Consider the following 27160-nt stretch of genomic DNA (forward strand, 5'->3'; position numbering starts at 1 on the left):
CAACATGACTATTTCAGGGTCATAGAAAGATTAATGGCAATCACTGCTGCTTCCTGCTAGGATGTTCTATGGATTGTTCTCTTCAGCACCAGCAAGCTAAATCAAATAACAAAACTGACTAAATGCCAGTTAAGGTAAGCACAGTTCCTCCAATTAAACAGTTATAGAGAATTGTAGCCTGAAGACACATGGACAACAATGCTATTTTTTTTTTTTTCTGTTAAGATAACCCCTCAGTTGTGCCATTCAGGTTTCTACTTCATTAAACTCTGGCTATGAAGAAAAACTACTGACAGAAAAACAGAAGTGATTATCCCAAAGCAATGCAGTTCTGAGATCTTTTAAAAGCACCACTAAACTTTCTGCTTTTGCTTTTTAGACATAAATTATAAACTCTTATTAGGTCATCCAGCCTACAATTTTCTCTATTAACGTTGCAAGCAATTAAGCCATCACTCAATTACATAATTTCATACTATAGAAATAAACCTCTACCGATGATCCTAATTGCTGTAATTCTAGAAAAGTTTCCAAACTTCCTTTGTAAATACAAGAAGAAATTCATTGTTAGGAAAAATTCAGATTGTAACTATTAGGCTTTTAACAATCTTGCCAGATTTCCTGGTGCATGTACAAAAAAGCTCACTAAGACCAGATTTTGAATATTAATTTCTTGATGATTCATTTTATCTACTAGAATCCAAACCCCAGCATTTTTAGAATGTAAATTACTTAGTTCATTCACAATCTGCAGTTTCAGCATGCTGCACTGCCAATTTCATACTTCTAAATGTGCACACTCATAACTAACTAATTGTAACAGCCTTTGGCTATACAAAGATCATACATATTTTGAAGCTTCCAGTGTTTATTTGCTTCAATACTGGATCTTCTCTTTGTCAGAGCACAAAATTTCTTCCCTCACCACTTTTCTCCCTCTAAATCTGATGCTAAGGTGAATCTATGTATGGGGAAGATATTGTCATGCTTGCTTCTGTTCTTGAAACCTGTGTGTCCTGACATATTGTCTCATCACTAGATGTAATAATAAATTTGTGACCAATCACTATTCACAAAGCTGAACTGCAGCCTTTGCAAAATTCAATTACTGGAAAAGTACTGTGGCATTTAGAGCAAAATAAATTTGACTGGGTTGCTGTTTCACGTGTAGAGGAAAAGCAGTGAGAACTCTTTTCTATATTGCCAATTACAAGGATCTTCAGACAGATCTCTCTTCTACACATCTTTTTCATAGGAGTAGGGAATGCAATACTAGTATTGTAAATACACTGATTCATTGACCTCTATGGGTAAACTTAAGTAAACCATACTCCCAGTCATCAAAGTTTTAGGGAGACTGTGAAAATGCTATCAGTAGAAGATCATCAGATTTTAACCAGGAAACACTTTTCTTTCCCTCAAAATTGAAGTCAATAAATGTAAAATATTCAATGGTATGGCACAGCAATGAAAAACTTGAATGTTTTTTCAGAAGTCACTATCAAAAATATGCCACATCAACCTTCTGTCAAAACGAGTGACCAATCCAGATTTCTATGAGTTTTTCTTCACTGAATTCCATTAATATTAGACATAGCAAGCAGCATTTGCACACCATATTTCTCTGTTTTTACCACAAAAGATGGTTACATTTAGAAATAGGAAATGGGAATGAAAGAGAGCTATTACATGCCTTAAAAAGAACTGGTATGATCATAGAGCTACAAAGGAAAAAAAACCACCTTAAAGGGCCTCAGTGGAATTCATAAAAAAGCAAAGACTAAACACTTGTCTTCAACGTTTTTTTGGTCATCTAAAATAATTACATCTGTAAATGTTATTAGAATAGCCTGAAAAGATATCTCATTTATTAAAACAAATCTAGTCAAAGCTCTTATGAGAGCTTACTGAATGACATTAATAGTCAAATAATTGCATTCCTTCAAAAAAATGCACACAGTTAGATTAAGGAAAGAAATAGCTTAGTGATACAATGTCCCTGTCCTGTTTACTTCTGATGTGCTTTTACCAACACTTAATTAATTAGTATAATGCATAACTTTCTCAAATAAAAAATTAAAAAAAATTGTCAGTATCTTATAGGTGCCTCCATTACACTCTTGTATCCATAGTTAGGTGCTAGGCAGCTGGCAGCAAAAAGCAGGCCACTAATTTAAATGTCAGTATACGGATTTAGGAGTTTAATTTTAAGTTAAAATCTGGCTACTACTGTATATTTAGGGGGGATTCTTCCCCAGGGGAGATTGCTTTCAGGTTTATTCACAGAAAGTAAAAATAGTATTTTTTTTGTCATTGAAAAACATAATATGAGAAACATATTATTTATTATCTCCTTGCCTATTATCTGTTTTTTCATTCTGCTTTTTTTTTTTTTTTTTTTAAGAAAATAAACATTTCTCCTACAGGTTGATGGTAGATTAAAGTGAATTAAAGTAAAAAATTTTTTTACTGAAAGAGTGGTCAAACATTGGAACAGGCTGCCCAGGGAGGTGGTGGAGTCACCATCTCTGGAGGTATTCAAAAAACACGTAGACGCAGCACTTCGGGCCATGGTTTAGTGGGCATGGTGGTGTTGGGTTGATGGTTGGACTTCATGATCTTAGAGGTCTGTGTCAACTTTAATGATTCTGTGATTCTAAGTGTGTCAATGTGCAGAGTTACCAATAATGATCAAAGCATGTGTGAGCAAATATACACTAGTTCAGAAAAAATCTGAAATTAGACTGCAAACATGATAAATTTCTGATGAGTAGACTTGCCTTTCATAGGATTTAATTGCTTGTTCCAGCTTTTCTTTATAGGCATCAAGATTCACTGCCTGAGGATTAATTAATGTGATCTGCTTCTTGTCGTTGCTAACATGGGCCAGTGGTAACACCTATTATATAATAAAAGACAAAGACTTCATTTATCCTACACCAGAATAACTGAATGTCCATGAGTTCATGTCCAAGAAGGAGCACAGACATAAGGAATGCTGAAAGGTTGCAGAAAGAAAGATCCGAGCACCCCAAAGAAATGTCAGAATCAAGACATATTTTCCATCCTGTTAATAAAATCTTCTGAAATGATACAATCCCTTTATGCAGAAGTTGTAAATTAAAATTCCTAAGTACTAGTTAATTCTAACTAAATCAGTACTGTCAAAAAAGTCACTCTAATAATGGAAGGGTCAGTCAGAAGGGAGACAAGCATGTCTAGATAATGACCATATTCCAGATTGTACTTGTTTTAAAACAACACTCTCTTACACTTATTAGCGTCTAATTCTAGCATACAGGTGTGATAGTTACTTATTTAAGTGTATTTAATACTCCTATTCTGGAGAACCATATTTTCTAAGGAAATAGAGTATTAAGACAGAGAGACATTTTTTATCATCACACTGATCACTAAAGAGTGAATAAGGTGGATATTGCTCACTGAAATTAGTCTTAATAAACCACAATAAGACTTAGGAACCTAACCAGGTTGGTCAGAATCAGGAACTTCAATACCTTTCAAATCTCACAGTATGGCACCTCCAAAAGTTAAGTTCATTATAAAATAGAAAGTCATGCACTTACAAGTAGATCTTCAAAAGGCAGAGAAAAAGGTAGAAAAGGATGACAGAGGGGAGGAAACATGCCTTCCCATCTCTCAGTTCTAGGTCATTCAGCCTCTTAAATTACTAAGCAGTTTGTATAAGAAAAGCTATTTTAAATATCAGTGTCCTGATGATGATTATAAACAGAAAAAATCCAAGAAATGGAGAAGACTGAGAATGTTACTCTTCCCAAAAATGTCTTCAACACATATGGTTGAGTGGGAAGCTTCTCCAAGTGCCTGTCTGAGATCAGGATACAGATCACAAAAAGATGGATGAGGTTCAATTTAAATAAAACTAAAACCCCTGTTGGGGCAATAAGGCAAGTAATCAGAAAATAAAACAATAACAAAATTACTTTAATTGAGAACATTTTTCAGTTATGTTTTATCTGTGTTTGAATTATCACAGCCTAGCTGGATTCCAAATTAGTGCTATATGACCATTTTTTCAGGAGCAGTGGTATGATTTTATATTCCCCTCTCTTTCTGAGGATGTCTTCTCTCTGATTAATAAATCTGTGTCACATCAGTGTCAGACCACATCAAAACTCCTCATATTAAATTAACCTTAAGATCACTTAAAAGCTAAAGTTAATGGGAATACGTCAATGAAGTATCTTGCCAGAGACAGATGAGGTAAATCTCTGCCCAGAGCTGTGAGCCATGAAATCTGGCTACCTTTCATTTCCAGGTGGAGTTTGAAAGCTCAAAGGCAAGGAACTGAGAGTACCCATCTTCCAGTTCCATAATGCCATGGTTGTTGACTGCTATGTTACTTAAACCAAGTTTATAAAAGTTCAGCAGGGCTTTACCATATAGAAGCCCTCTCCTTACAAATTCCCAGAGTAACTCCAAGTACAAACAGCATCATTTGCAAAATGAGTATTTAATACAGTTTATGAAACACTTTGAATAGAAAATGAGGGGCAGACAAACATAAACACATTATTACTGTATTAAAGAATACAACTAGAACAGAAGGTTTTCTTAGCAAACAGTAAACTGAAATATTATGCATACTTTGAAAGCAATGAAAACTGTGCACAAAGTCAAGTAAAATATGACAGATTCAGCTGAAAGAAATCACAGGGAAGCTTTTCTAGTGCCAAAATGCTTTGTCATTTTTCTAAATTAAATACTTAAACTTTCATATCAACAGAATTCACTTGTTTCAAAATGGCTTTTACTTCAAAACCAAAATTTCAAATTTTTAAAGACAAAAACAAAGCACAATAACTGTAGAAAAATCCTTCTTATTTCAGACTGAACAAGATGTTTTAGTTGGCTGAATCTGAACTTGGTTCTTCTGAGCAAGGCATTGAGTCAAAACTCCATGACTTGCAAAGCTGTACTTAAGATGCCATAATCTGCAAAAGATACTCAGATGGTTCTATATGGAAGGTTTGCTCCAGAACTACCACGGCATAATTTAGACAAGCCCCCAAACAATTTTTTTTTTATGGATATGAATCTGATGGGTAGTTTAAAAAATTAATCTCTTTGAAATAACTCAGATGAAATGGAAAGGTCACATAGAACTGAAAACAACAGGTCAACCTCTTGTTAATGAACAGTTGTCATGGAAACCTTTTGCTTGCTGCATCTCCAAGGTGAGAAAACTGCTCATAGCTACTCCATCATCACTGCAAGCAAAGGCTGAAAATATGAATTATACAATCCCCAGGAAAGCAAACAAGGATGTCTGCATTCCACACCAAGAAAACTAAGATCTCAGAAGGCAGAAATGTTTGTACATTTATTATCTTCAGTAAAGTCAAGTACTCAAGTACTGGAATAATCAAGATTCTTAATCAATTTGCTAATGTCTCCTATTCAAGCTCTATGTCTAGTCTCAGAACCTATTTTCTGCTTTTCTTTGATATGTTGGCATGAAGCTCAAGGGAGAGTGGGTTCTATAGCCCACTAATTCTACTGGTTCCACCTCAGGTGCAATCCCTAACCTTCTTTTTCCTTTCTATACTCTGCTTCAGATCCAGAAAAATCCACATGTCTACACATAAAACAAAAATTTTCCACTGCCTGAGAAACAGTGGTATCTCTATACAACTAATGGGCATTAGCAGGTACAAAAAGGCGGTAAAAATGATACATGATATTTTGTTTAGACCCCTGACTCTAAAGAAAGCCCATGGATCACTGTTTAGATTCTGTACAGCAGCTGTTCATTCTAAGAACACTGACCTTAATTCAGCCCTGAACTAGACTACCATAAGCCCCCACGAACTGCCATGAAAAACTACCTGTACGTAGCACTTGCTGAATCATAGCTTTGACTATTTTTAAAGATCATTGTTTTACAGACTACTGTTTTTGCAAACAGCCATTCAAATGCAGCTCAGGATTTTCTGGAAAGGATTCAAAGGAGTCTTCATTTAGAAAAATGTGGAAAGAGCTCTACTTAGTAGGTGTATTCAGAAGGTTGGAAAAGAAATGACCGCTCAGAAATCAGTCATAAGAGTTATGTGAAAGTCACAATGTCTTTTGCTTAACATTTCACTTATGGTAGATTTTTTGTACAGTTTTGTAATCATTTATTATCTTATTTTTTTTTGAAAAATTGCTATTTTACATCTGAAATATTAAAATGTACAGTTTTTAAATGCTTTTGATACAAAAAGCCATCTTTTTATTGCACACAAAAAAAAATCTCACATTTCAAAAAAATCCTTAAAGACCTTGGTTTTGACTTGCTTTTACAGAAGATCTGGTTTTGATTCCACAGTCTGCATGCTATAGCAAAAATTCCCATCGTAAATTTAAAAAACAAACATGAAAAATCTAAAATGTACAAATGTGTACATTCGTTATAAATATTTTACTTAGGTCTATATCACATCCTATTCCAAAACCCTTGCTTACCCTGTATGATTTAAACACATGCTGCCTGTATGATTTAAACACATGCTGTTTAGCTTTTTCTTTGAGTATTGTTTAAAGAAACAGTTTTTATTAGTTAAAATGAACTGCAACATATTCATAGGACTTTTATGGGATGTATCATACAAGAAGAATTAGAGCAACTTCCCACAAAATGAATTTCCTTTACATGGAATGACAATTAGAGCTTCATGACACACGATTCACCATGAATTTTGCACCTCCAGAATCTCACAGTTGTCTACACCTATAGGAATTAAATTTTAATTACTGAATGCCAATACTTTTCAAAAGAAATTACAGAACACCTGATGGCTCCACACTGCCATCAACTGGTAACTGTGAAAGAAAAATATATAAATCTAAAACTTAAGGGTAAAGTCTGCAAGAAATACTATTAACTATCAGTTTTATCTTCTTAATGATGCATGAATGAACATTCAGATATGCATTATACATTTAGTGCACATCAATCATCTACAATGAACACAAGAGAATGCAATTATCATATTTATAGAAATTAATAAAAGAATCTTTTTGAAAACACTACTGAGTTTTATGTTTGCTTTGAAACAGTGTAAGAGTTTTACCTCATTAAATACTTTAGAAACTGCATGCTTGGCCAGAACTGGGATGTATTTGGTACCATGAGGGACAGCTGTAGGAGCTAAGGCATCCATGATGGTGAGTCGCCTAGCAACCAAGCCATGAGTCTTTAACCAAAGAGCTGAAGAGATCTCTAAAGAACTAGAAAAAAGAGACTGTCAGATGTAGCACGATGTAGAAATACATTTGAGAAGTTTGAAATGACAGAAGAAAAATATAAACTATAATTTTTTTAATGTATCTATATATGCACCCACATACCTTTTAGATGTCCTTTTCACAGCTTTCTGCATTTTCAGATCTAAGAGAAAACATTTGCATTTCATTATCTCACACTTTTTGTGTACACAGAAGTATACATAAATAAGCTGACATATAATAGTATGTTTTTATTTGAGCCTACTAGCAGTGTCACAAAGACTACACAATAATGTCTATTTCAGCTGCTAAATTTCCTATGTCTCTTGGTACTTGACCAATAGTATCAGTGTTACTATATGCCTCATGAGCCCTAATTAATCAGTGAGGAAATTTATAAAATAGGTGGGGAATAATTTAATTTAAAAAAAAAGAACTTTGTATGTATTTATTTCCTATAACCCAAAAAGAAAAATTAACCAGTTTGTTCCCCAATTCAAGATGTGATACCAAATACTATCACTAATGAGATGGCCAGGAGTGGACAATTTCAGGTACACCACTATAAAAATTTGTATAAAAAGTATATAAAAATAAGACACTGAAATGTAAAAAAGTCGAACACCTTTAAGAATCTTAGGTGAGGTTTTAGAACAACTTCGATGACCTGTCATAAAGTTCAGAGTTGCATGAATTACTGAGAGAAATGAAAACTATCTGGATGTACATCTAAGCCCCATTGGAAATACTTTTGCCTCTACATATGTGTCTGTCCCAGAGAGCATGTTTTTTGTAAGTCTAAGCATACTAATAAATTAGTGCAAACTCCTTTTACTTTGGTACCACAGAATTAGAACCATCACTCTCAGCTTTAACCTCAACATTGAACATAACTACAAATCACTGTATCACAACAACAATCTATCCCTGTATAACAAGATTCTCAAGTCCTATTTATTCTGTTTGATAAGAAGCAACTGTGATATCCTTTCAGCAGTCTAAAGGCATAGCTGTATCACAGCTGCCACATACTGTGGACATAACTAAGCTGTTGTAAACGGAATAGTTTGGGCACTGGCAGGAGTCTGGCCGCAGCTGTAAGGACCTTGGTACAATACCGTCCTGCAATGTCCAGTTCTCTGCATCTCTGCTGCGTTCTTGTCCTTTGTACTGCCAGCCTGCACAGTTTTGCCTCAAATGAGGTGCTGCTAGTTACAAATGCAGCAGGAGAAATGTTATCAGCTGCCCCACACAGAGCTTCTTGTTCTGTCAACTTGCCTTTGAAAATGGTTGTACATTTCATGCCCTTTTTGACAGAAAAACTCTTTTTTTCAGGAGATATTCCTTCCTCTGGGCTTTCTTCCCTAGATTTCGCACTGTGCCTCAGGATTCGCAGCAGGCTCGTCTTTGTTTGCTCTGTAGGTGTTGAAAGGGAAAGAAAGGAAGACTTAACTTACTGCTCAAATACATGCCTGGGATTTTTGAGTTCCTCTTTGGTGTCCAGTCCCAATTTTTAAGTGACTGCCTACACAAGACCTCAAACATAAAATTACTTCAGCAAGAATTTGTACTTTGTACTTTCCCAAGGGTGAAGGCTTCTTTCACATCAGCCAGATAAACTTGGTTTCAGACTTCAAAGAGAAAAGTAGTGTTACCGGTGTAATAAGGAGAAATGTTAGTGTAAGTAATGCTGTAACCAGTGAAACATAGATCAGCCTTTCATTCTTGCCAATGATATACTTACCTAGATTAAAAAAAAATAAGGGTTTAATGTCAACTATTAAAAAACTGCTTGCAGAGCTTTTAAAACATTCTGTCAAAATGGTTACTCTTTCATCACAGATCATATGATAAAGCATAAATGAGCAAACATTTGTCTGTTTGGGTCAAACAAGTAAGATGGCTGAAAAGTTAAAATGAAGAAAAGTTAGTTAGAATTTCAGAAAGATGGTTATTTAAATCAGCAAAGGCTTCATTTGTTCCTACAACGAGGGATGCTTTTTGCTATATTCAACAGAATCTTTTCATGTTAGTGAATAAATTCTGCTAACAACTACAGTGCAATTTAGTCTTACCTGCATATAGTGCTTTCTTCCTTTGGGCTGGACTGTCAGCACTGGTTTGCCAGGTTTGCTGATGTGGTGTCAGTGCTGGCTCTTCTGAAGCACAGCATGGCCTACTGCTAAGAGCAGTACTCAGCTCTTCAATGTGTTCGGTTACTGAAGACACCATACGTGTCTGCTTGTGATTACTGCTTGTAAGTGACAAAAAGAAGAAACAAGCAAGAAATTACTTCAAACATATATCACTGGTTTAAAAAATGCTAAGCTGAAGTCTTCTGGTAATTTAAATAAGCATTTCAAATGCTTCCAACAGTGCAAAATATTTTCTCTGTTATCCTAGTCTGCATTTCAAAGGGGACTTCAAAGGAGGTTAAAATATTCTTAGTTTTTTAAACTATTTAAAAGTCGTTTCTTAGTCTATTTAAAAGATGTTCATTACTTTTAAGGCAACACTCTCGTATATTTTTAATAAGGTCAGAATGTGCTGTAATAGCCACTTTGAATCCTGGGGGAAAGAGTAAACCTACCATCAAAAATGAAAACAAGTGACATGCACACACATATATATGCACATATATATATATACACACATACACATATATACCTATGTCCCAGCATTAATAGAAAATAAAATATGCAAATTCTGAAATAAACACTTATCTGCATTTTTACACTGGACATCCTACTTACCCTTCCACACACATGAAATCGTTCTACAGCACTCTCCACTTCTAATTTATTTTTCTTTATTTTAAATACCTTTATTTTAACTTATTATTTTCAAAGGACTTCTGTTTTAAAAAATTGATTTTTTTTTGCTTTTGTAGTATTACTGCACAGATAAATAAGGCACCACGGAAGCTATTTTTTTTATTAAGGCTATGCTCCTGTAGAGATTACAAGTAAATTCATGTTTGAAGCTAGGTCTGTGTTTGTTTCCTAAACAGAAACTCAGTATAATCAGACATGCAGAAAACTATTCCACAGTGGCTCAGGAGCCTGCCTTCAGTACACTTGAATGGTCATTCTTGGCACTGTGAGATTTCAACATGTTTTTCAACTGATGCTGAACTTGAAACTATTTTTAATTATGAGATTACTTATCTTTTGATAAAAAGCAAGGATGAATATGGCATGAACGTACAGACACACATTGTGAAATCAAAAACGTGAAAAGAAGTAAAATGAATTTCATTCATGGTGTTTGCCATCTTTTAAACAAATACCTTTGTATGTAATTTATGTTTCAATCAGCATATCCCAAGAAGTGGCAATTTAGTCATGAAGTACCAAGCCAGTTCTACCAATAGGACAATAATTTTTCATGAATTCTCTAGGTCAGAGGGAGCAACTTAACCATGTGCTGGAGACAGAAAAATATTTTCACCTCTTTGCTATAATTATTCTTAATAATTTGAGACTATTGAGATATTTGAGCTAACTTTGTTTCAGGCAATACAGTATTAGTGTATTTTTCCAGATTTTTCTTTTCCGTTACTGTAACTGTTTAAAACAAAACAAAACAAAAGCAACAGCCTGTCTTTTTAAAAGAGGAGAATGTCAGAGGTTAAAAATGCACGACAATGAAAAAGAAGAAATGTAATGGATAGCTCCTATCTCTTATTAACGTAATAGCAGTATGAGGACACACTTATTCTCTGGATCATTTTCTCCATTATAACAATCCATCATCAGACATTCAGCATGAAAGGTCTTCACTTTCTCTAGGTCTCTTTCTCCTTGTTCAATCTCTCTTTTCAAAAGATGTATGTCTTCATTCTAACAAAAAGAAAATCAAATGTTTTATTATAATTACTCCTAAACACGTTTCATTTCTGAACAGAAACTATGCAAGCTCTGATAATAATTTTGAATAATGACTCACGTTAGGACAGCTGCATCATTTTGTGTACTTTTTCAGGTAGTCTCTCTGTTCCTAAATCAAAGTTTGTTTTGTTCACTTTCAGTATATATGAACAAGCTTACAGAAAACAAGATTAAAATGTGCTTGGCAATACAGCCTTTCAAATTATTCTTCCTTTTTAGAAAAAGGACAAGCATTCCCTAACAAGTCAGTTACCCCTGGAGATACGAACAGCCATATTTCTGAAGAATGTAATGAGGTCAGTAGCTTCCCTTATTCCAAGCAAGCAAGCAAATAGATAAGTAAATAAATAAAATATATGTACATTACAACTGTTGTCCATCATTCTACAGATCACAGCTGTATCACACACTGTCCCAGAAAAATGCAAAGTAAAAAGCATACTCTTCAAGTAAACATTGGAACTGATTGGGAATCATTTAGACTACAGCAGGAAACAGGAAGGAAATTCCAGTTATGATCCCTTGACAACTCCCACAAGGCAGAAGTCTGGAGATGGACCACAGGGACTCTGGTCCTCATCTTTCCAGCATACGCACTGTCACACAGTCCACATAGCAGAATCACCAAAATTGCCCAGTACACTCTCTGATATCTTTGAAGAGCTGGAGTATTTTCACATCTTCCTTCTAACTGGTGTCTGCAAAGTTCTAAATTTCCTGTTACTGTCTTGTTCCTGATTGTTCCACTACTACCATTTCTAAAACTTGTGGAACTAATTAACTGTTAACTTTAATTAAAAACAAGAATATGCTTTAAACGGGTGTTTCTGTTAGTCTATTCAGAAATTTTCTATTAGGGATTGGTAGATTGCGCTGCTTAGTCACGCCTGATAGGTCACTGCTATTCTAGCCATTCTACTCATAGATCTCTCCCCAGTGGCTATTGTAGAGCAAACTTGTAGCAAAATTCATAGAATCATTCAAATTCAGCTCTGCATTCCCTCATTTATTAACAGGATACAAACCATAGTTTCATTTTAAACAGTAACTTATTTCTGAGACAGCAGAGATAAAGCATGTTTCTTCCAAAGCTGAATTTGGTCTATATGTTTTGGGGGGTTTGGTTTTTGGGAGGTTTTTTTGCAACAGTCGCACTACAAAGGTACTTTGCATGGTATTTGGGCTTTTTTGTTGTGGTCTAATAAATTTTCATAAGCAAAAAATGTCATGCTCACTACTTTTACATCACTTCACATCTGACTAAGATTAACCCTCTTTTTTGATTATCTATTGTAATATGAAATCACATTAATGCGAGTCCGGTGGTTCCTTCAATAGCATGAAGAAACAAACATAGTTATTTTCAGATACTCACAACAATAAAATCTGGAGCATCAGGATCAGTCAAATAAATGTTGTAATAATGAAATCGTCCCTCTGTTTCAGTAGATAGTTCATACAAAAATTTATTAGCTTCTATATCATCACAGTTGAAAGATACAGTATGGATGGGAATTTTACGATGAAGCTGGACTTGAGCCAAAATTATTTCGGGGGGCTGAAAATCAAAAAATGTATATTATATATGTGGCATCCAGAAATGTATTTATCAAAACATGGAGAATTTGTAAGAGTTTAATCAGTCACACTGTTGATTAGAGACAGATATACAGCAGTTAAGCGCATACATTTTATATGGATTGTTATTTCATAATGATATAAAATGAGCTAATTTAAAACTGAATTGAAACACTGACAATGCATTAAGGATGCTCTAATAAAATAAAATGTAAATTATAATATAATCAGTACTCATCGTTTCTGAAGTCCTGAAGGAAATTACTAAAGTATAGGAAGCTGAACTACTACGTCGGTGTTTAGTATCACTGGATGTATATAACTGAGTATTTTGAGATGTATATTTTTGCTGATATTTTTAGTAAGCTAAATTAGTTCAATGAAAAGTTGATTCAATATCAGGAGACAACATAGAGGCTGAACAAATAGGAAAGCTAGTGTTCCTCCTCCAATAAAGAAACAAAAATTTGGTGAGAAAGTAAAAGATCTACCATGTCTAAAAATGTTGAAGCATCTGGTAGAAAGAAATTATTGACTCAGTTCTCTAACTTCTGATAACACTTCGGTTCGGAGTACTGTCATAAATCTTGATAAATGTAGCTTTCTCCTGATATTTGCAATACAATTGTTTGTTGCACTTTAATAGCTAAAAGCAATCATCTTGGTCATTTTTCATCTAAAAAGTATTAAAATAAATTAAGTATTTATTAATTCCTAACTTAATAAAAATATTAAAATTAAGAAACTTAATAAGTGTACATTAAGCCAAATTATTCATTAATACATGCTTCTAGCTAGCAAAAGTATGAAGCAATGCGAAGATTTTAATCACTTGTAAACTGAATTTTAACAAGTGATAGCCAATAACAATCAACTTGTCTTTAGAAAATATCAATGATTAAAATTAAAATTAAAAACAACATTAAAATATGTGAGTCAAAGTTTCTCATCTGCTAATTTAAAATCAGGTTTCCATTTTGATATTCAAATAATTTTGAAGCATATAAATCCACCCTTCCTTGTGGGCCACTTTCTTTTTATCAGGAAAAACAGAACAAAAAGAAAAATGGGCCTTTAGCCCATATTCCTGATGAAGGTAAAAAGAAATTATTTCTGCAAGTTTATGATGCTTTTTGAATCCTAGATTTATTGGATATGCTTCAGTAATTAATTTCATGTGGCCTTCAGCCCAGCTATTTATCTAAGTAAAGTCAGGATTTTGCTGCATACCTGCCATTACAACCAAGCTAAACATTCAAGGGCAAATAAAGTCTTTTTAAAATGCCATTCTCTAGTTTTCACCATGCATTACAGTTTGAAAGTGGTTTTTTTCCACAGTTTTTAGTTGGTGTTAAATAATGTGATATAATATGAAATACCATCATTTTAAGTCATGGTAACAACATACTCAAAAATAAAAGCATACTTTTGATTTCGTTATCCACTTAAAACTAGACTTAAAGCAACTCCGGACTGCTGGATTTGCTTTAAGTGCAGAAATTGCACCTACATGAGATCAAATTTGACTCAGTAGGATAAAAATGGAATCATACAGAGTATGATGTACCTAATGGAACAATATTAATGGTAACATTTATATGAAAATAATGCAAATTAATAATTAGGCCTTTACTCCTCAGACATGACATAACCTTTGTGTAAGTTCTGCAGCAGAATGTAAGAGGGTATCTACTTAGATATTTGATTTGTTCTTTGGGGAAAATTGTTGAACATAAACTTGGGGCTTTTTTTATTTTGCTATCAATCATGTTCTTTTTAGGTTTTCAAACCACCACACAAGATTGCAGGGGTTTAGTATTTAAATCAAACCATATCATGGGATCATCTTTTTTTTTTTTTTAATTCATGAGATAATTGTACTAATTTAGGGAAACATTTTATTTAACACAAATCCTAACCTTGATACTAGCATAAAGCTTTACTGTTTAATCCATTCCAGATCCTTAAAACAACTCCTGAGAAATGTCATGAGTTATCATGCACTAAAGACTGGACTGTGGGTGGAGAGTTCTAATCAAAATCCTTTCACAAACAGCACATTTCTCAGACACAATTTTTCAATATTATGACAACCTCCAAGAGACTCAGCTCTGCAGGTATGATATTCATCTCATACATTTGCTTCAGCTTTCTGACACCATCACTGTAGCACCACACTACTGCATTTTTGTGTTTTCTCATTTCAGAAATACCTGGTCAGGTCTCCCATCAGTCAAGAGGTAAATAGCCTGAGTGTTAGTATCAGCAAGAGCAATCTGGAGAGCTTTGAGTGTATTTGTGGAACTTCCAACCTAAAAAAACAAAAATAAAAAGACAAAGAAACAGCTATAAATACTAATAGTTCTTTGCCTCTGTTCTTAAATTAATAATGACAGTGTACTGATTCAAGCGATATTACAGAACTGAAATGAGTAATAAAACAGTGCAAGTACTTATGTCAAATAGCTAGAAAAATCAAAGCAAGTGTCAAAGTAGTATAAATTGGTATCAAATCGGTATTCAGTGCTTCTGCAAACACACTGGCAACAGCAATATAAGCTGTAAAACCAAACGCAATCACTAAAAGACTATAAACAAATAGGAAGATATAAGATAAAAGATACATTCTGTTTTCCCCCTGCTGCTTCTGATTGCCAACTCATCGCACTTCCTTGAAATATATATTTTACTTAATCAAATAAATAAAAAAATCCACAAAAGAGTTGCACAATTTTTTTTCCTCAAAAATAGGTAAACAACTTCCTGGTTCTCTGAACAATTTTTTTCCAGACTATCTCACATCTACCCCCTCAGCACATCGGTGTAAACATCATTTATTTTTTAGCGCAAAAGTTAGCTGTAACAACAAAAAACACACAGTAAAGCAATACTGTGCCCCCTAAAAATTAATATTTAAGTAATACTAATACTTTTTCTGTGTCATCCACATACTTAGTGATCATGATCTGTCTTTCATCTTTTTAGACTAAATGCAATTCTAAACTCACCAAAATGCATTTCATGGCTTATAAGGACCTAGAAATGACAGCTTGCATCTTCAGATTTCCACCTTTCAAACATTCAGTGTACAAAACTTTCCACATTTAAGGGAAAAGTGAGATTTTATCAGAATGGAAAAGAGTTTCATCAAGTTTTAGTGTCAGTCTTTTAATGGGGACAAAGCAAAATCCCAGAATAGATATGAGTCTGTTTTGTGCTAGTGTAACACCTGAGTACCACCCTGGAGGGCAGTGAGGATTGTAGTGGTCTGAGAAGAGACTCAGGATCCACACATAGAATGCTTTACAGAAGATAAATATAAGTCACTAACATTGACCCATACATGCAAAAATACATTAAGAGATAGCATTATTTCTTCAGTCCTATAAATTGTGTTAAAATTTCTTCCAGTTCATCCCTCCAGCAAACAGTTCTATTAGAAAGGGCAGAGAAAGTAAATCAGGTGAAATGGAACAGGAGGTACACTCTGAGAGGGACTCTGTACGGCTGCATAAGAATGTATGGGCCAGGCAGCAAGATAGCTCAGATGCTTTATAACCCTACCCTCTAATTCACAAACAATCCTTACCAGTACCCACTCATAAGAAATAACTAGCCTAAGTCTTTTTTGTGTGTGCTAAATATATTTAATATTCCTAATGTTTTGGTAAGCATTATAAAGTTTTAGGCACACATCACTCATTATTATGTGTAAATTGGCCATCCTGGCTCTTTTCAGTAATGGTACATAGTTTTGATCTGATTTGAAAAAAAACAACTTCTTCCACTATATCATGGGAAAATACTGTGGATGCTGATGATATGAGGGAAATAACTACGTACCTTACGGTAAAAGCTGTTAATTTTAGATTTCTCAGTTGCTACTGTTACAAATAAACAGTTTTTATCAGTGTTTAAACAAAGTTTACATGCTTCAATTACATGGCATAATCACCCCCAAAACTTTAAATGCTGTCACCTCTACAGGATTTTTAAGGAACAGTTAGTTACTATTTATAGCTCAGCTTCCTTATTCAGCATCCTGGGAACAAAGTGTATCAAATGTGATCAAAGGATCTACTCTGGTTAATATTCCAGGCAGTCTTCATTTCAGTTTCACTGTAAAGCCAGCTTTCTGATTGCAGACTTATGCCTGCACTGCTTTAAACGGACTAAAAGGTCAGCAGGAGATGTCATCCCCAAGAAAAAAGTAGATTGTTTTTGTACCATTCCCTGTACAATTTCAGATATCTAGATCTGAACTTAGAAGGAAATTTATAATCAACAATTCACAACTTCATGAATAATGATGAAAAAGGCTATTCCCAAATGCATTAAATTATAGTAGTTCAAAGTATTACTGAACTTGCATGATGCTGTACCACATACACATGGCTTAAACAGAGCCAACTTTTCAAGTCTCAAGGATGGCAGTAAAATTATGTTTACTAACCTCAGTTGTAAGTATTCACCAACTACTCAGTGAGGCCACACTAATACTTTCTTTTCCCTATGTGTTTGTCTGTTAGTATGTTCTGAGAATAGAGAGTTATTTATCTTGCTTTGTAGTCTCAGAGGTATTGTGTAGCTTCCCCAATTCCCTCATCCCCAGGAGCTTCATGATTAAGTCTGAGGAAGAGCTGTCTTAATGCTGAATAGTTTTATTATATAAAAATGTTTCGTATGTTAGAAAATATAACATGGGGTACATCTGTACTGTTGTATGACTGATTTTGAGTCCTGTGTTCATAACATTGCTGTCCGCATTTGACACATTAACTGGTCCTAAAGCTGCTGACAGTTACAGTCAGCTTGGTGGCTGACTGTGGCTGAGTACAAGCATTTCTACTCTGTTTCAGGGAAAAATGTTCAGATTTTGGCCACTGTCAGAGAAAGAGTATTAGGTAGATAGATAGACAGATGTTTGGTCTGAGTTTGCCCTCGTTCCTATGAAGGCTAAAGTCAGCTATTTATGCACCAAAAGGGGCTAGAAATGCTCCTCCAGCTCAGTGGCACCATTTTCCTGTATTACCTCTGAGCTGTAAGTCTGCCAGTGACAGCCCTCACCAATGCAGCAGCCCTGTAGCAAGAGTGACCAATTTAGACACAGGGTCTGAGCACTGTCATGGTTCCTACAGAAATCAAATTGACCAATGTTTGCATTGTGGCTACTAAACATAGCAGGCTGCGAGTTGAATTAATATGGTCTTATAAACAGCTCCACTGTTAAAAATTACACCTGACACAGATAATATGTTGTACTCAGATCTACTGAAGTCTATACATCAACTGTATTTTCAGCTTACTCAAGTCAAATATTTAGTCAATCCAAAAATACCCCAGTCATGCAGAAAGAGAAGACACAAATATAACTTTGTACAAACACGCTTCGTGATAATTAATTTCCACATTACCTCAAGCCCTTTTATCCAAAGCCAAGCATCTTGCAAATTTTCCTCATTAACTTCAGCAAGCTTCTCTTGCCATGCCACTGCTTGGGCACTAAATTTCACAAAGTTAAATCTCTTTTTGTATCTCAATTGTTCCTGCAAGAGACAACATCTGAATTTTACTAAGTGTTAAAGAAAGAATACTTGTATCCTGAAATACTCACTAATAGGAGTTGTTTTAATTACTGTATAGTTGATTATAAGGTTACAATAAATTATGATAATATTCAGTTACGGTATACAGACAGACATACAGAGACAGAGAAGATTATTGCCTGCACTTATTAAGATTACTTGAACTCTCCACTATAAGTCTCCATTTACTGATATTTCCCAAACTACTTGAACAGCAAATGTCTAGGAGAGCAAGAGAGAGATAGAATATACGAAGTGAAAGATTTGTGCAAGCTTAGTACAAACTTTCAGAGCCTGGAATCTTTGCCTCCCTTTCTTCATCATTTCTGTGCAGCTACCTCTGAAACCTGGCACAGCATCTAATAATTTTCTAGTGCTGATCTGACCTCCTTCACATCATACTACATCCTATCACATATGCACTTAACTCAAAAACCTCTCTGTTGTAGTTTTAAATTTTCTAGCCCTACTAATGATTGTTATCAATGCCAAACTGATGGAATTTTTATTTGTCAGTTATTCCTCTCGGGTCTAAAAAAGTTAAGATGAATCATGTTTTAACAGTGCCAGTTCCTCTCAAATATTAATGTAAGCTTAGCTGACATCATTGTACATTTATAAAACTAGGTGAGACAAATCCTGTCGTAGGTGTGTCTCCCAGTACTTACTGCTTTTGAGGTACTCCTGCACTTTGCAAGTCTGTTTGCAAAGTTCTGAGTCACTGTAAGGCGCAAGCAAGTTCAAAACATTCTACATTCTCTATTGTAAAAGTATGAAAGTGAATTTAGAACGCACGTTACAAATCACAATGTGACAGTGGAATTGGATGACACTGCTTAAAAATAAAAATAAAATGCCAAAAGATATTTCATTGCATAGTTTTTGGTTGGGTTTTTTTGTCTTTTCTTTTTTTTAGGAGGGAGGTGGCTTGAGGGAAAGAAGAACTACTTAAGCCTTTTAAATTTTTAACATTTTCTCCAGATTTTTTCAAATATTTGTACAAATTAGGAAAAAATAATTTTAACTGAAAAATGAGCACACCAAGAAAAATCAAAATATTTTTATAAAGCTGCTATTTTAAAAATATTTTAAAGAAATAGAAATAAAAAAAAAAAAAAAAAAATTAGAGTAATGACCATCCAGAAAAAATCAGCCTAACTCTAAAATGCTCCTCAGTCTTCAGAATCATCAGTTCATCATACCTGTATGAGCTGAAATATTTTCTCCTTCACTAGTGGCAGCTTGTCCTTCATAGACTGCGATGTATCAATAAGGATATAGACATCATCTGCAAACACATTCCCAAATAGCCCTCTGCTTCCTTGTTGAAGCCACTTAATCCTGGGGAAGAAAAAAAAATCAAAACCTGATCTGCAAGATCTTTGGAGCTCTGCATATCAGACTGTAACAGGAAGGCTCTTTGTATCACTGCTGTACTTCTTGTTCTCTTTTCCTAAGCACCTGTTACTAGTCACTGGCAGAAGCAGCATATTGGCCTTGATGAACCAATCCTCTGTCTCTACAAAACAACACAAGGCATTTTTATTTCCTAGTTTCAGTAGAAGACAGACAAAATAAATAGACAAAGCAATACAGCACCTTTATAAAGTCAATTCTAAGGTAGTTTGAGCTGGGAAATCCCATGTGGAAGTCACTATAACTACTGCCCCTGTAACTGTTCTTCAGCTTGCACTCAGGAAATCATTTTAGTGTATGTTAATATGCTTCCCTTTTCAGGAAACCACTTAAGAACCTATTCTGCAAAGAACTTGAGCACTTTGAAGAGTCTTAATATAATACAGGTGCTTCAATGCTTAAGACTTAAATACAGACTTAGTTTTACATTTTAAACATAATTTAAACATGCCTGCCAGTTAAATACGTGCATACGTACTGCTGTGTACAAGAACATTTCCTCAGTAATGGCTGCAGCAGGTCCAAATCTGATTTCCCTTGAGAGTCATAAACTACTTGTCTGAAACAGAGACATTTAACAACTGGAATATAATGGCCCTGGGAAAAACACTACTCATCTCCACAGAGGTTTAAAAAAATGACATTGTAGAAACTTAAAGGATCCTATTACAACTATTTTGCCATTAGTTATTTCCCCCAAGTGTTTGACGAAGTCTACCAAGACTTTTTAACAACGAGATGAACCATTCAAAACAGCAAACCCATAATCTTAGCCTGGATTTCAAAAATATATACCCACCAAAACGCTTTACCTCAAATTTTCCTTTCACAGTATGCTAATGTTATCCTAAATACAGCAAGATGATGATAAACTGAAAGGAATAACAAAACTCCATCTGACCTTGCTAAATGTAAGCAGGCTTTTGCTAGAGAAGCAGCAATAAGATGAAAGTTCACATCCTGCTTTTTTCAGTGAGACATCTCATTGTCCTAATATACAAAACAGAGGGCAACATTTATTCTTTCTCTCAGTTCTACAATATCCAACTTTTTTCTACAATTTTCAAAGTTTCCTTCTTCTCCTAATGTAGATATGAAAGCAAATTTACTTTAGGGCATCTTTAGGACAGGTGAATTAGACCCTCAGATTGCCTTTTTTTTTTAGATGTCCTACAAAAGCTAGGAGTGTATCTATACAGCTGCAGAAAAGTAAACGACGAAGCTAGCTTGAGCACTGAACTTCTGATGACATGCATTACTTAATAGCTCATGCCCTGACTCTGATCTAGACTGTTCAAACCTGTCTTCAGTATAAAATTGCAAAAAGGGCACATAACTATTATCATTATGGGCACAAGCCAAACTGTGCTACTTGATGTCAGAGGTATCACAAGAGATCCTAGGAACACAGGATGAATGTTTACCAAGTTTTACTGCTGATCCTAGAAGTCATCTGTTACCTCATGTCCTGATGCTTTTTGGCACTTTCAGCAGTGTTTCAAATAATGTGCAGACTGACTTTCACATTTGTGTTCGAGCAGGAGAACAAAAGACAAAACTCTTTCATCAGTTTTCTTAAGTGGCTACTAAGAAATCCCACACACAAGATTCTGATTTAAAATGGCTTTCTGGCTTAGTACTGCTACTGGCAGTTTACCAACCACTTAAGCTTATTATGACAGTAAATGTCAAACATATCAACACCAATGTAAAATAATACAATCTGATTTTACATGACAGAACACTAACCTTCCTTCCACTTGTCTGAGAGCCGTCCTCATTTTCTCTTCATACTGTTTATACTTTTCTGTACTAACATATATGTGAACTACAGATCCATCTTTCCAGAAGGTATGTACAAACTTATCACAGTATTTTGCATGAATTACCTTCCTTTTTGTCTCCTACAGCCAAGAAATACACATTTCATGTTCCAAAACACATTATTTTGCAGTGCCTTTAAGATTTGGCAAACAGATTTCAAAGGTACGTGCTTGTTGTACATGAACAGGTTCAGAAATAGACATGGGATAGGGTAGTCACAGAATTTGCTCCCAGCAGAAGTCAATAGAAACTGTTTTTATTCTTGTAGCTAACAAGAACAGAAGCTTACCAAACAGTGTAATGGTAAAGCTTGAGAAAAACAAATAGAAGACAAATGAATCCAAATTTACTTAAGAACCTGCAAACACTGGAGTAGCTGAGACTAACACTTCTTCTAAAGAAAAATAAAGATGACAAGCAATCTTTGCCCTATCCCACACAAATACATAGAAAACCAAAGCATTGATTAAGACAGTCCTGATTCTTCCTTGCAAATTATATGTGGAACGGGTAAGAGTCCTGGGAACAGTCATTTTCAAATAGCCCTTTGAAATACTCTTACTTCCTAATAAGCTAATTGGGATTTCCTAATCAGCTAATAAGCTGATTTTATCAAAAACTACAAAAAAACAGACCACACACTTCATCATAAATTCATCTATCAGTCAAGTTTTCAAGCTTTAAAAGAAAAATCTAACAACTCACAGGACATGAAGGAAAATTAACAATACTCACAGCATCAGTTTGTGAAGATTCATCCCCTGGTTTAGTTTTTATGTCAACAATCCCATCTGCATGGCGAAAAGTACAATCAGCAAGTGCATCATACAGTGTGAGCTTCTGAGCTTTCAAGCCATACTTCTGCAACCACTTCTCAGAAGTCAAATATTTGTCAGATGTATGCCTTTGTAATGGATGACCAGCTTTGGTTGCTAATAAAGAAAATAAAATAAACAAAATCTCTTGTATAACATGGTTCATTTTGGATATGCTATTTTCAACCACAGGCTATCATACTGAGGTCGAAATTTTCAAACTTGTTCTACTTGCACTGACAGCATTGGAGTGAGCAGATATTTCTGACTGATTTGTAATATTGTCTACTTTGGTTGTGGGTTTTTTCTTAACAGATGATTCTTCGCAACAAATTCCTTCGTAACTGGAACAAACCCATCAGAGGACAGAGAGTGAAGAAGATAAATAGCTACAGATTCAACACATAAAAGGAATATTCTTAGTAGTATGAAGGTTGGGTTAACCTTCATATTGGTTGAATTACAAAATGCCAGAAAAGATTCCTGTATAAGATATCTAACTTCAAGGAAAACCATTTGAGAAAATGAAACAACAAAAATATAATTGAAAAAACAGTTGAGAACATTGGTTAACATTGCCATTGGTCTTTTTCAGAGAGGGACATTTAAAGTAAAAGGCAAACTACAATGTCTTTAGAAGAGATTTTACTGTGTTTCTCTGCAATATTGCCTTTTTATATGCTGAATATTGCACCATGTATCCCAAGCCACAAATCACTTATGTACCGTCTTAACATTTTCTCTAGTTCCACACCCTCCTTCTAGCATTTTTTATTGATACTGAAAGAAACAGGAATATTTTTTTGTCTGATCTGGTACGACTGCTCTCATGTTTACCCTTTTATGTGATATTGTCTTAGAAATTTTCTAAAGACCATCTTAAGGTGAGGCACTGCACATCTCTGGATACTGGTAATAGAACACAGGGCTCTACACTCATCCATCACTAGCTCAATAAACTACACCTAAACCAAATGACCCAGCAGTGGGTCTCATAGCAGGGTGAATTTATTTTGTCACACTTTAATTTCAGTGGACCTAGGTGGTATAAATGTCTATTCTTGTTTAGATGCAGCTACAGTAACAACAGTATTGAGATCCTGAGCCTATAAACAAACCTATGGAGACATATACTGCCTTAACAAACATAGAGATCAGCCAGCATCAGGGCAGGCGCAGGGTTGGAGTCTGTTCATGTGGAAACATTTGCCTTCTGACTGCTCATGATCCTTAGGACAGCCGGTGTCGCAAGTATCACAAATGCACTCACATAATTTTAAAAAGAAAACTTGTTTTCTGTCTTCCGCATGCTTTACGTAAAAAGTCATGCCTCAGTTCAGGTAACTAATGCATTATGTGGAGAATCAGCATAAAATTTCTCTCTTTTTCTCTGTTTCTTCTCCTGAAGAACATTGCAATCTTCAGAACAAACTACATTTTGCAGCAGAGCATTTTAAAGAGATCAGGAAGACAAAACCAGGAAGTGCAGGCAAACAGAAAGACTGCAGTTATTTGGATCAATGGGCAACAGTCAAATAATGCTGAAGAACTGACAAAATAAATCACATTGTAATTTAATTTCTTTTAATTTATTTATGAAGTGATTATGTATGAAGACTAACACTAAAAGAACACTAAGTCTGCATAGTCAGGAGCACATAAATAAACACTGAAATTAGGGCTGCCCTTGCAGCTTTATTGTGGTCTTTTTGTTCATGTGCATCACAGTATAGCTGTTTAACTTCATATGGGAAGTCCTGCTAATTCAGAAGATGCTAATATCAGTATAAAAACTGTATTACATCTTCACCAAAAAATAAACTCAAGCTTAAGTCCTTCAAAGTTATGTTATTGATGTTCAAGTCCAGTGCAGGCAGAGAAAGTTCCCATCTTTAAATCTTCACCATCATCACCCTACAATACACCGCTAAGAGTTCAGGTGACTGACCAACTGACCTCAGAAGGTCATCCAGAAAAAGGGCATCTGGCCCCAGCCTCCATCTAGCCAAAGCAAAAATAATTGCATTGCAAAACCAATACCAGAGCTATACAAATTTACTGATGACTTGCACTAACTCAACCCGAATCTTGTATCAACTTATGCAAAAAATACCACCAGGCACCTTGTAAGTAATTTAAAACCAGGGACTAATGCAGAATATAGGCACTGACAATCACAGCTATGATCCTGAAAATCCACACCCTCAGTTGCAGTCCAACACTGAAGCTGCCCAGACTCTACAGATTCCTAAGTTTTCAGTATTTAAGTCTTGTCAGTGTGATCATTCTGCTCCAGAGCATGCCCAGAGCACCTCCATCTTAGCAGGGTTGAGTAGCATCTCACCATCCCCTCTTTAAGTCTTCCAGAGATTCAGAAACCAGCTATGCTTCTGTCTTCAGTAGGGCTCAATCCAATCAATATGCACAGAACAGCAAATGGATCGTGTTCTAGGCCAAACATAATGGTGGGAACTGTTAGTTTAATGAACAAATGTGCGTGTTCCTCCATGTTTCTTAACACAAGAGTTGTCAGAGCACTCATCCAGAATCAGTTCCAGTCCTCTACCTTCGACTAAGAGAATTCAAATCCACACTTCTTCCCTTTTAGGTGAATGATCTAGCTGCTGGGTTGGAGGCTATCCCAAGAAGACCATGATGGGAGGGAGCTCAGGCACTTCCCCAGCACTGTGTAGCATAAGGTAAATATTTACTGGCCTAGGCAGAGACCACAAAAAATTAATTTCAGTATATTGAAATCTAGGCAATTTCTAAACCTTGTCACCAGTGAACTAAAAATGGTGTGTTTCATCCTAAGCTGTTAAAGTTCAGCAAGTTTAATCAGTAGTAAACAGAGATTTATAATAGAAAGTTTTAAGCGACCCTAAATTTAGATGCCAAGTATAGGTGCTACCTGTATATAGACATATCTGAGAAAATCATCCCCAAACTGACATGTAATCAAAACTCTTCATAAATAAAAGATTGATCAAGAATATAATGGTCATATAATATAATCTCTTGAAAGAAACATAAATGATACCATCTCGAGAAGCAAGCTGGTCAGATTCTGATAAAATTTTCTGAACTTGTCCCAGTGTACTCCTGGCTTCCTCCAACTCCTTCCAGATCAAAAAAACATCTTCACGGACACCAACTACTGCAAAAGAAATAAAAAGAACTTGACATTTTGAGAAAAATTCTGCTTTTTATGACTCCTCAATTACTGCAAAGACATTGGGTTTATCCAGATATTGTCATATAACCTTGTTTTCTTGAGGTCTCATTGCAGTGACAAGTGTTGTTCTTTGACAGACTTCAAAAAAGGGCTCAAAGCTGGCACCAGGACATGTGAGGTGCTTAGCCTGGTGGAAGTAACCTCCAGAGTTGGCCACAGATTGTTCCCACAATGGAAGCAAATAATCTTTAAGACTCTTGAATAATAATAAGGAAACTCTGCAAAGAAATTCACATGTTGTCACCTGGACTTCATTGCAAAAGCTGACTCCAAATATTAGACCCAACTTTGAAACTTTAAAGAGAAGGTATTTTCAACTCTTTCAGTGTCCTTAAAGTACATAAATACCTTTATTTAAAGCTAAATCTTATTTTCCTGAAGAGTATGTGGTGAAATTTTGCTATGATAAGTTTTATTTTCATCCTAACAATTCTCAACATTCATAAATAAACTCTAAAAAAATAACGCTTTACTATCAGGCTATAGTCTCAAAAAATTGGAAAAACCCAAAGATGAAGTTGATACGAGGTTTTCTTAATCTCAATAGATATATTTGTCTTGATCAAAAAAATAAACTATGTATTTATTTAGTAGAGTACAATTATTAAAATTGAGGCACCATGTATACCTAAGCAGTATAAACTACTAAAAAATGTGTTAAATTAGGTTAGTCTCAGAGTTTAAATTGCAATACAGGACAATACAGAAAAACTGTGTGTAGCGTTACAGCACAAATGTAAAAGAAACTGAATCATGTGCTATCCTTACCACAAATGCAGACTACAGCCTATTGCATATTACAACCTATTACTGAATTGCACATAAAGATGCTGAACAAGGCAAACTATATCTTATCATCTAGTGGTTCAGTTAATATACAGTGGTTTTTCACTGTATAAAAGATAAGACATGCAAACTTGTCTACTAAAGTAGGCTACCAGTAAACAAAAAAACTGATCATTTTGTTCTTTGATAAACTTCCCTGAAATAGTAACAGTAACGTTTTACAAAATAACAGCTCATTTTTAATTGTGAAATGCTTTGAGTTTCCAAGAAATATTTTGAAATGTGTTATTGTACACTGCCATCTCCTGGGACCTTCCTGCATTTCAAAAACATCTATTTCAGCCATTAGGACAAAGATCAACATTTCCTAAATCATAAAAAGCTTTAGTAAAGAAGATCATTCCACAACATAAAACATAAAAGGGAGAAAAAACCTCAGTCTGTTATCATTACCTTTTAAGTTTAAGAGAAGTATTCTGTTCAAACACTTCAGAAAAAAGTCAATTTTTCATTTATAAACAATCCTTCCCCAGAAATGCAAAACATACAAAATCTGAGCACTGGCAAAATTCCAGCAAGTAGGGAGCTAGAGGTTTTCTCATGAGTAGTCAGACATTGCATATATATACACACACTTGTTGTCATAGTTAAAACCACAAAACACATGCATTCACACCACACATGCACATATTTCTAAGTTTAAGATGGTTGAGAATGCAGTTCCAGTGGAGCTGTCTCCAACTAAACCTGGATATCCTCCATTAAGCTATAAAACACTGG

The 27160-nt window shown here is 34.9% G+C and overlaps 1 protein-coding gene across 1 annotated transcript in view; it reads right to left on the bottom strand.

Moving 5' to 3' along the window:
- Positions 1–27160, bottom strand: part of VWA3B (von Willebrand factor A domain containing 3B) — a gene marked incomplete at both ends in the record, with an annotated part of 70766 nt that overhangs the window by 23722 nt on the left and 19884 nt on the right. The window contains 13 exon segments of the mRNA XM_082014294.1: positions 2781–2899; positions 7098–7254; positions 7375–7414; positions 8530–8667; positions 9327–9505; positions 10966–11093; positions 12517–12699; positions 14933–15031; positions 18134–18265; positions 19507–19645; positions 21470–21624; positions 22280–22476; positions 25400–25516. Of these exon segments, the coding sequence (XP_081870420.1) occupies positions 2781–2899; positions 7098–7254; positions 7375–7414; positions 8530–8667; positions 9327–9505; positions 10966–11093; positions 12517–12699; positions 14933–15031; positions 18134–18265; positions 19507–19645; positions 21470–21624; positions 22280–22476; positions 25400–25516 (1783 nt within the window).

This window comes from Phaethon aethereus (assembly GCF_964289735.1).
Source record: "Phaethon aethereus genome assembly, chromosome: 1".
NCBI classification, from domain to species: domain Eukaryota; kingdom Metazoa; phylum Chordata; class Aves; order Phaethontiformes; family Phaethontidae; genus Phaethon; species Phaethon aethereus.